This window comes from Mirounga angustirostris, unplaced genomic scaffold (assembly GCF_029215605.1).
Source record: "Mirounga angustirostris isolate CCGP_5_RB_7025 unplaced genomic scaffold, mMirAng1.0.hap1 SCAF_14, whole genome shotgun sequence".
Lineage (NCBI taxonomy): Eukaryota > Metazoa > Chordata > Mammalia > Carnivora > Phocidae > Mirounga > Mirounga angustirostris.
This window is the reverse complement of record NW_026991722.1, coordinates 36,124,249-36,134,913: the sequence shown is the minus strand read 5'-3', so window position 1 is coordinate 36,134,913 and position 10,665 is coordinate 36,124,249. Positions and strand designations below refer to the sequence as shown.

Below are 10,665 nucleotides of genomic sequence, written 5' to 3'. Positions count from 1 at the left end.
ACATTCCAAATGAGAGACGGAGCATCAAGGACTCCCAGAGGAATATCTCTGAAAAGGATATCTTAAGAGAAAACACAGCACTGAGAAATTATTTGGCAGTATTGAAAGAGGCATCTTCAGGGCTGTTGCAGGATATGAGAAGACCTAACCAGCTGTTCAAGAAAAAAAATAAGCAAGTGAAAAAAATTGAAGCAAATATTAACTTCAGAAAAACAAAAAGTTGTACAAGAAAGGTCATGTAAACATGTGCACTACTTGGCACAAAAGTAAACAATATAAACATAATCTTACATTTTAAAAAATCACTGAATAGGAATTTAATTAAAATTGTGATAAAACTATATTGGGAAGATGAAGAAAGGGAAATGGTCTGCAATGAAGTGAAAATCCTCATTTAGCACAAAAGAAAGCCAATGTATTATCTAAAATTCATAGTTCAAAGTATATTAGTGTATTTACATTGTTTAGAAATGAGTGTCTCTAAAAAAAAAAAAAGAAACAGGTGCCTCTGAGAAGTAGGGTGGGGTGGGAATGGGGGTTGTAAAATAGGGAGCTGATTTTTTTTGTTATAACTTTTATTACTCGACCTTTTAAATTAAAAGAAAGCATTATATTACTATAAGAGAATGATTTAAAAAAATAAGTTGAGGAAAAAACATGGGCTATTAATCAAGAGAAAAATATTATTGCTAAAAGCAGTCTCAAGGGAATGGTTGGGGCAAAAATCCTTAAACGAATTAAGGATAACTTATGTAATTAAAATTTTTAAAGGTTTTACTTTAGTGCCAGTTGCTATTTGAAGTTTTAAGACTAAAACTGAGTAAGGCAAATTCCAGTCCTGGAAATCTTATAGTTTAGTAGAGCACAGGTAAATACAGGTAAGCATGTATGAAAAGTGCTACAATCGGGACATGTAGAAAGTAGTCTAAGACCACAGAGGAAGGAGAGACAATCTTCTTTTGGGGTGGAGCTGGAGATGCCTTTCTACAAGAGTTGACCTTAGAAATGAATGGTGAAGGGTAAGTGGCTTCAGCTGGCCAACTCGATAGAGTAGAGTGTTCTAGGTCGAGAAGTTCATCATGCAAAATCCCAGCATGTTTGGGAAAGGGTAATAAATTCAGTGTGGCTTGAAATAGGGTACCAAGCAGGGAGTGACAAGAGATGAGCCCGGTGTGGTAGACTGGGGAAGATCTTAGAGGTTTTTGTGAGTCATGCTAAGGGAGTTGGCATGTAAGGATTTTACCCTAAGATATGACACATTAAATGCCCATCTTAGAATGATCACTGGTTCTGGGGAAGCCAGTAGAAGATCAAATTAGGAATTCGCACCTGAGGAAGGGAGACCCGCTAGAAGACTAGCAAAGGCAGTGAGAGCTGGACAGGAGGAAAGAGTTGAGAAATATTTTAGAGACTGATTCAGTGACAGGTCATAGTGACCAACTGCAAGATAGAGGAGTCAAAGATGACTCTGAGGTTCACTCATTCATCAGACATCTATTGTGTGCCTTTTCTGTGCTAGGCTCTCTGCCAGGCCCTGGCGGGGGTGGGGGGAGTCATACAGTTGAATACAGTATGGTCATTGCCTTAGAAGAGCTTTTCGTTTAGTGGGAACATAGGAATAAATTAACATTAACTGTAGTTGTGATGCCCTATTCTCAAGAGGGGAGCAGAGTCCAGAGGGACTCAGGAAGAAGCTGCCAAGGAGGAAGAAGGAGAAGAGCCCAGAGTTGGTAGAACTGTGGAAGCTGGGAGAAGAGAGTTTGGGAGGAGTGGTCCATGGTGACAGATGCTACCAAGAAAGTGGGCAGCTGGGTGGAGATGTCCCCTGGATGAGGCAGTTAGGAGGGCAATGATGATCTCAGAACAGCAGGAGGTGCCCATCAGGTGTCACAGGACGTGGAACAAAGAGCTGGTGAGGATGCTGAGGAAGGAATATAGTTCTCTCTTTCAGAGGCCGGTCAGGAAGTGAAGGAGAGATAAGCCAGTGAGAGGCAGGCTTCGTAAAGGTACAGCTTTTAAGATGGAAACCACTTGGGTATTTTTTTTTTTCCTTATCGGGACCAGCTACCTAATTTGTAGAGCCCAGTGCACAATGAAAATTTGGGGCCTCTTGCTAAATTATTAAGACTTGTAAGACAGCAACAGCCGAGCACAAAGCCAGTTTGGGGTTCTTCTAAGTACAGGGCTCTGTGAGACTGCACTGGTCACACGCCAGGAACCCAGTCCCGATTCTCAGGGGAAGGAGCCCAGGGAGGAAGGAAGAAGGGGGCTGCTTCAGTAACAGAGCCTGGTCCCAGAGGAATTGGGAAGGGAGGGACTCAGAGTCTGGACGGAGGTAGAGCCTTCAGCGAGAAAAAAACAAGGTTTTGGTCATCTCCTGAGATGCAGGAGAGGAAGGGTGTGGATGGAAGATGGAGAGGAGGGGTTCCTGGGAGGGGAGGACTTCGTCCTGGAGACATGAGTTTCTGTACTGAATAATCTGTAGGTAGAAGGGGTAAATGGGTCACCGAGAGTGGCCCCGTGGTCAGCAGGCATTGGCAGATGGGGCAGGGGCAGAAGCCAGCCCGGGACTGACAGATAGGTGAGGCCCAGGGGGTGGTGTGGCAAGAAGGTCCGAGAGGGTGCGCTGGGATTCATGTTGGGACAGTGATGAGAAATGGGGTGGCCAGAAAGACTGGTGGACTCCCTCAGTGAGGAGGGAGTTGGGGCTGACAGTGGGAGGGTAGGAAGCTCCTGGCAAGGGAGTAGAATTTGGGGGTTTAGTATTCTGGCCATGAGTTGATGGTGAAGTTGGTGTAGGGCTGGCCCAGAGAACTCATTCAAAGAGCAAGTAAGGAGCAGAAGTAAGGAGAGCTAGGAGTTCTTCTGGAATGAGCAGAAGTGTCATGGATCATTGTCATTTTAAGACCAGGCGTAAGTGCTGCATGTGTGACAGGAAGAGTCTATGGATAGAAGGAAGGCTAAAGGTGCTGGTGAAGGGGGCGCCTGGCTGGCGCATTCCACGGAGCATGTGACCCCTGATCTCGGGGTTGTAAATTCCAGCCCCGTATTGGGTGTACAGATTACTTAAAAATAAAATCTTAAAAAAAAAACAACAACAAAAAACAGGTGCCAATGAAGGGCCTAAGTATGGGACAAGGGTTTCTTTCCTCTTGAAACCAGAAGGAAGGGAGAGAGACGTCACAGAGCCGCCTTGTAAACAGACTCGGATGTCAAGAGCGATTGCGTATTAGCCCAGGGACCTATATGAGGTATGAGGAACCCCCAACTTGGCCACAGCCTGGGAAAGGAGAGAACTGTCGAATTCTTATTGGAAACGGAGGGGGTCGCCCGCGAGCAGCGAGGAGAGCGCCGGGAGGCGGACAGGAGTCCCGGTGCTCCCGCGTGCAGGCTGCAACGCTTCCTTCCACGTCCCTCGGTCGCGAGCGGGTCTCCAAGTCTCCGCCGCCCCTCCGCAATTCGGTGACCTCGTCCGCAGCGGTCCGCGGCGCCACAAGGTCCAGTTAGGGCTTTCGGGGGACCGAATTGGTCAAGAGGCGGCAGTGATACAGAGGGTCAACTAGCACCCACCAGGTGGCCCCGGTGTCACGCCCGGCCCTGGGGTCCTGGGGCAGAGCCTCGCAGTCCTCCAGTCGTCTCTCCTAGCGCCCCCCGGGATTGTCTGTTAGGAGCTGCGTGGGTTCCCCGGCTCACCCTCCTTTTTCTAAGGTTCCTTCTCCCCAAGGGAAACCTCCCGGTCACCCCTGCCTGGGCTCCCGGTGGCTGCCACCACCCCGCTTGCTGCCGGGGGCCGGCTCCCTCTCCTGCAGGCGCCCAGCTGGGGGTTTTCAAATCCAGGCAGCAGGAGCCCGACGCCGCCGCCTTCATCTGGAAGGGGTTAAACCCTCTCCCCGAGGGGGGAAGACAGGATGGCCATTCCCTCCGGTTCCCGGAGCTCGGCGGGGCACAGCTCCCTACGCCGAGGGGCGCACGTGCAGCGGGCGGCCCAAGCGGCGCGGGTGCTGCCGGAGTCAGCCCGCCGGGGATGCCCGCCCCGCCGCCGCTGGCATTGGGCTTGGCGCAGGAGTGCGGATGCCGCGCTAGCCGTTCTCCCTTTCCCTTTCCCCGCCGCAGGTCCCGCCGCTCGGGGCCGCGGGGCCGGGCGCTAGGGGCCGGAGGAGGGGAGGAGCCGGAGAAGGAGGGGACAGAGGGGCCCGTCGCCCCGCCTCCGCCCCGCCCCGCCCCCCGCGGCCGGAGCCCGGGCTGCAGCCGGGCGCGCCGGAGCCTGCGAGCCCGCGAGCCAGCGAGCGGCGGCCGCGGCCTCCCCTGCTCGCGGTGTGACCCCGGCGTCCCGGCCCGCGGCCCCGCGGATCCCGGCGCCCGCGCTCCCAGGGGCAGGGATGCATCATGGCCACGCTGGCTTGCCGGGTGCAGTTCTTGGACGACACGGACCCTTTCAACAGCACCAACTTCCCCGAGCCCAGCCGGCCGCCGCTGTTCACGTTTCGCGAGGACCTCGCTCTCGGCACCCAGCTGGCTGGGGTCCACCGGCTGCTGCGGGCGCCGCACAAGGTACGGTCGACCGGTCCGGGCTGGGTTCCCTGGACGCAGCCCCTGCTGCGGGGCGCGCGGGGGGTGGGGGCGCCGCGGGCAGGCTGGGGTAGGCGCGGCCCCCCGGGACAGGCGCCCAAGGGCAGACCTCCCCCCGCCCCGTTAGGCAGAGGGGCCCCGGGCATCCGCCGGCTGGCGCGGGCTCTCCCCGGCGTGAGACGAGGACAGCCCCGCGCTCCGGCCCAGAGCGGGCGGGGCCGAGCAGGTGCCGCGCGGGCCGGAGGCGGGATGGAGAAGGCTCCCCGGCGCCGTGCCGTTAGCTCGGCTGGGTGGGCGGGGTGGAGCTCGGATGCCGGGGGTCGGCCCTTGTACCTGGGCCGACGCTGAGCGGGGCGCGGAAAGAACCCGGGCCCCGGGGACTCAGGTCTAAACCTTTCAGGCCTCTGGGGCCGCTGCGGGCGGCCGCGCGACCCTCGCGACAAAGCACGCTTCCCCGGGGATACCTCCTCCTCCTTCCCCGCGGGGCATCGCCGGGGACGCCGACTGCGCACTGAGATAGCGCTCCGAGTAGTCCCTTTTTCTCGGGAGAAGCAGGTGGCCTTGGGAACCTTGGAGGAGCAGTCGCTGTGGGAGGAGGGGCGGGGGCGCGGAGGGGCGGCGCGCGCACAAAGCCTGAGCCTCGCAGCCCGAAATGAGTGTCCCCTGGGAAGAATGGCTTCTCAGTCCACCCGATAGAGGCTTTTTTTCTTCTTTTCTTCTTCTTCTTTTTTAACCCTTTGCAGGAGGACAGGCATCTTGCAAAGTGTGTGTTGCAAAGAGCTGGGCATTGAAAGCTAACCATTTAGTTATCCAAGAGAGCCCTTCCTCCTACTTAAACAGATTGCACCTTGAAGAATTACTTCCCAGCACATTTTTTGCGTAGGGTTCATATCAAAGCTTGGAGATGATTTATTCCTTGAAGAGCAACATTGATAAATATTTGGAGGAGATAACCCTTGATACCAAAAAGAACAAAATTGATTTTTCAAAATTCTTTAGATTTCTGTATGATGTTCACCTGCCTTGGAAGAGAGGGAGGTTGTATGTGGAAACTGGTGAACTTTGGCAGTGCTGTTTTTCTCCCTCTATTCGTGGTGTATCCATGCTTTCCCTCCCTACTTAATTAGTAACCTGTTTTCAGGAATGAGGAATGGGGCAGTTCTATCTCATTCTCTCCATGTTGGTGCAGAATGGATGAGTCACTGTTTGGGGGAATCTCTCTGGTCATGAAAGCAGGTTGGATTGGGAGATGGAGGGACAGAATGATGTATTGTGAATTCACTTTATCAGCATCACTTTTGTAAATTATTTGGGTATTCTTAATTAGTAGATTGAGTTAAAAGTTTTCGAAGGGCTTTTTTGGCATCATGATATTCCATTCATTATGATCTCTGATTACAGTGATCTTTTGTTCAAACCATAGAAGGCTCATAATTGTGGCCCTATGACCTTGAAGTGGTTTTCTTGGATTTCAAACCCTATATACATAGGTTGACCTTTCAAGCTGGAAGCTGAAGTACATTTTTATGTTTCCCTGGAATAGCCCCATAGTCTTGATCCAGTGTCCCTGGGCTGTTCTGGCAGGAGGAAATCCTGATGCTCCAGCGTTGGCTTCCTGCACCACCACCCCCTCCCGCCTCCATAAGCCACGCACTGAAACTGCACTGGCTCACAGAACTTTCTGAGGTGTCCTCTGGTCCTTTGTAGAATAAGCAGAATCAGAAGGTATCCCATAGAACCCCTTGACTCCCTGTCTTGGCAGCCAGCCAGCCTTAGTCTCAGCGTCTTTTGCCCAAAGACCCCTGCAGTATATTCAGATGTTTGGCATTGTTTTTCACATCTAGAGCTGAGTGATTGGCTGATTCTATTAGCCAGGGTTCTGTAAAACAGAACTTAGGGTGTTTATGTGCCTAGGTGCACATTCATGTTTTAAAATGCTTATTAGTTTCCAGCAGGGAATCTTAAAATCGGATGATCCCCCTGTGATGGAAAGAGCGAACGAGTTTTGATCGCTTGGCATCTCGGTATACACCCTATATCACACCACCGGGGATGTGAGTGCACGGTCTCATTGAGTACCGCACACCTCCATGAAGTGGATACTTTTAGGATTCCTATTTTGCAGGTGAGGAAACTGAGGCCAAGGGCACTGAAGTCACCTAGTTTCTCTGCTAGGAGTAGAGAGCTGAGATTCAAGCCAGGCCTGTGTGTCTTGAGCCCCCAGGGCCCCTCTGCTCCCTGGACCAGCTGTGTGGCTGTGGGCAGAAGCAGCACCTCCTGGGGGGTTCCGTCCCATTAACTTGGGGAGCTTACCAAATCGCCCTTGTATGCCAGATACTTTTTGGCCTGGGGCAGGTGAATGTTACAAGCATGAGTAAGAGCCTTGAGGCAGAATTCCTGGTCTGGTAGAGTTCACCTGAGGGGTGGGAACAGATAGTTGCCAACCCCGCTGTGAATTAGGGGATGGTGAGGGAGGGGGCAGGCTGTCACTCCAGGCCCCTGCCTTGAGTAAGGCTCCCCATACCACAGGGAACGCTTCTCCCAGGTCAAGCCTGGCCTTGGCAAGATGGGGAGTTTCTTGGGGGAGGGCGATCTGTGTGATGGACAGGACGGAGAAGCGTGACCATGGAACATGCAAACACCCTCAGTATACCCAGCCGTCCGGCACATGCAACTCCCCGGGGGAGTAAACGTTTGTTGCTTGAAGTAGATCACACAGACAGAAAGGTGTGCCGGACATAAGGGAGCAGCTGGGGTCATGGTCACCACGTGAACACACCTGTGTAACCGGCATCTACAAGGCCCTGCGGAGGGTTCTCATTTGTACAGCCCCCCTCCTAGGATTTTCCTGTGTTGGGAACCTGTGAATTGGATAATCTCTCAGGCCCTTCCCAGCCCAAACTGGAGTGTGTGCATCTTTTCTTTTCTTTTCTTTCTTTTAAAGATTTTATTTATTTTTTTGGGAGCGTGAGTGAGAGAGAGAGCATGAGAGGTGGGGAGTAGCAGAGGGAGGGAGAGGGAGAAGCAGGCTCCCTGCTGAGCAGGGAGTCCCATGTGGGGCTCCATCCCAGGATCCTGGGATCATGACCTGAGCCGAAGGCAGACGCTTAACCGACTGAGCCACCCAGGCGCCCCGTGTGCATCTTTTCTTAACTTAATGACATATTAATTTAAATCATGTCTGCTGACTCTTTTAGAAGTTAGTTGTTCATTGAACTAGTATCATCTTGGACAAAAACGATATATTATGCTTATTATGTTTTATCTTTGTTTTTTTCTCAAGCTGCTAGTAGTTCCAGGGAAGATAATTAAATTAATGATGAGTTTGATAACAAAAAGATCAAAACAGATGCTGTATTCTCACTGGGGAGCTGTTCATTTTGGTGGTTATGTGTTCTATCTGGCCTGTGTATGTAAGGCCTTTTGTTCTCAAATGTTGCATAAATAGGTGTTTGTTTCTGGTTTAGTGTTTTAAAGAATTATAATTCTAGGACTTCTAATTTAGAAAAATCTATACAGTAGAATTAGTAAATCATAGGCCTTTCAAAATTTACATGGGTTTGGATTGATTGATACAAAAGGCTAAGGATTTTTGTTTCCTTTTGATAGCCAAAAGTGGAATTGGAGAATATTTTTACAAAAAAGTGATAACTAGCCTACCTGTTAAAATGGCAATGAAGACAGTAATTCAGTTCAGGAGATATTTCGGTGCCTTTTGTGGACTAGACAGCGTGGAGTGATAATAGTGACTGTGTTCTAAGCACTTGCCTGAGACGAGGAGCATCCTAGACATGCATCATCTCACCAAGTCCATGAATCAGGTACTGGTACTGTTCTATGTCATAGCAGAAGAGACCCAGAGCAGATGGAATTCCCCTGGTCACATGAGTGGGGAGTTCCAGAGGTGGCATTTGACACCAGGTCTGAGCTCTTAATGACTCCACTTTTATGTCTTGGATGTCTTCCTTCCAGGCAGCCCATCCATTTGCCAGAGTTCTTTCCCAACATGCTTTGGTGATTCCTGTGCACAAATACAGTCGAAGCAGCATGGATTAGAGGTCATTTAGGTCAGGCTCTCAGTAGGTGGGGCTCTGACTGTCTCCCCTGTTGCAGATAAATTCCTTGAGGGAAAAGACCTGGCTGTTCAGTTCTCCCATGTTTTTCTTGCAGCAGACTAGTGCTAAGATGGAGTGTGCCCTAAGTTGATTGATCGGTGTTAGTTATAGAACACAAATCCACTGGTATTATTGCTGTAATGAATTTCTACCTTAATCCTCTTAAGGGACACATCTGTTTGCTACATTAAGATTTTTAAAAGATGAGATCACTGGTAAAGTTGGCAAGTGTGTTGTGTCACAGAGCATCTTAGGACAAAACTGTTTAAGAATGTTGTATGAACTGCTAAGAGCATCTCTGTGCAAGCCGGGTTGAATCTGACTCTACCGTAATTAGCTCAGTTGGTTGGAGCCGGGCTATTGAGATCAGGATCATGGGATTGAACTCTTTATGGGTCAGTTGGCTTTGCTTCATGCATGGCCACAGACAGCATCGGTAACCCAGCCAGACGTCCCGCAGGTGCTGTCATGGCTCCCTGCAAGGGTCTGGGTTGGAAGGGACTGGCAGAAATCTTTAGGGGGGAAAGGAGACATATAATGGGAGCGCGCTGGGCACTACATGGTAGGTCTCCATGCATAACTCCATTCATCCTCATAACAGCTCTAGCAGGTGGACAATAGTATCCCCAGGTAACAGATGGGGAAACTGAGGCATGGGGAGGCTAAGCAGGTTATCTAAGGCCACACTGCTTTTAAGTGAAGGAGCTGAGATTTAAGGTCAAGTCTTTTTTTTTTACTCCAAAGCCTGTAGCCAACTGTGTCCCATTATTAGAAAGCCAGCAGAGCCCATGCTCTCTGTGCAGGGGGAAGCGCAGGTGGGGGAGGGTGGCCAACGGCACTGCCTTCACACGCGGCTGCCTGTCACAGGGCTGTGACTTAAACGGCTGTGCTCTGTGAGTCCTTCCAGCCTGGAAGCTCTGTGAGTCTGTGCCTTTTGTCCTCGGAGTCCAACCTGGGTCCCTCTGGAAAACAACAGGACTGCCTCCGCCCTTCCCCTCCGGACTCTGAAATGTTAGTTCTTAATGGTGGCAGATTTAAAACTGATTAACATGCTGAGGCCGACACTGAGCACCCCTCCCCCAGCCTTCTTTCTCCTCCAGGGTTTATTTCTCTGTGCAGAGGAAACTTTGAACACTTCGAGAACTTTTCTGCCCTCTGCCAGTCACTGCTCCTGGCACCCTCCACGCCTCATCTCCGGGTGATGCTCCTGGTGCCTGTGGCCGGCTCAGGAATGTCCCCAGTGTAACCTGGCTTTCTAAGCAGGGACATTTTCAGAATCTTGGGTTTGTCAGCAACTGTCCCTTTACAGGACAAGCAGACTGCTTTTTGTTTTTGTTTTTGCCTTTTTGGCAATTTTATTGGGAAGTGTTTCTGGATCTTGTTTTGAACTAAGTAAGAAAGAATGGGGAAAATTAAGTTACAATGAATGTTAAACCTCACCACAGGGGTGCAATCAGCAAAATCCAGATTGTGGGCAATTATAGGTTCTCCAAAAGTTAAAGTGCAAAGAAAAAAAAAAAGATAGAAGGGAACCTTAGATTAAAAGAGATTTAAGGGATATATCAACAACCAATTGCAATGTATTGGCTCTAATTGGGTACTAATTTGAACCAATACATGGTAAATAAATATTTGAAGTCATTGGGAAAACCTGAATAATGACTATTTGATAGTAAAATTTATTAAATTTAAATTAATAAAATAACAAATTTATTTGATATTAAAAATTATTAAAGTGTGATAACAATATTATGGTTATATTTAAAGGCAAGTTTGTATTTTTCAGAGATACATACTGAAATATTTACAGATGAAATTATAGGATGTCTGGAATTTGCTTCAAAATAATCCTGGATGAGGGGAAAGTAGGTGGGTGAGTTTACAGGGGAACAAGATAGACCATGAGTTAAAGCTGGATTATGGGTGTATGAGGGGGTAATTATACTATTTACTATACTTTTGCATATGTTGAAAAAAATTT

The 10,665-nt window shown here is 49.8% G+C and overlaps 1 protein-coding gene across 7 annotated transcripts in view; it reads left to right on the top strand.

Annotated features, from left to right (window-relative positions):
- The first annotated feature begins 4,246 nt into the window (after nucleotides 1-4,246).
- FHOD3 (formin homology 2 domain containing 3) overlaps nucleotides 4,247-10,665 on the top strand; it is a 456,888-nt gene continuing 450,469 nt past the window's right edge. For all 7 annotated transcript variants that reach the window (XM_045886817.3, XM_045886815.3, XM_054510321.2 and 4 more), the window contains exon 1: nucleotides 4,247-4,551. In XM_045886817.3, coding sequence (XP_045742773.1) covers nucleotides 4,387-4,551 — 165 coding nt within the window. In that variant the 5' untranslated portion in view covers nucleotides 4,247-4,386. The remainder of the gene's footprint in view (nucleotides 4,552-10,665) is intronic.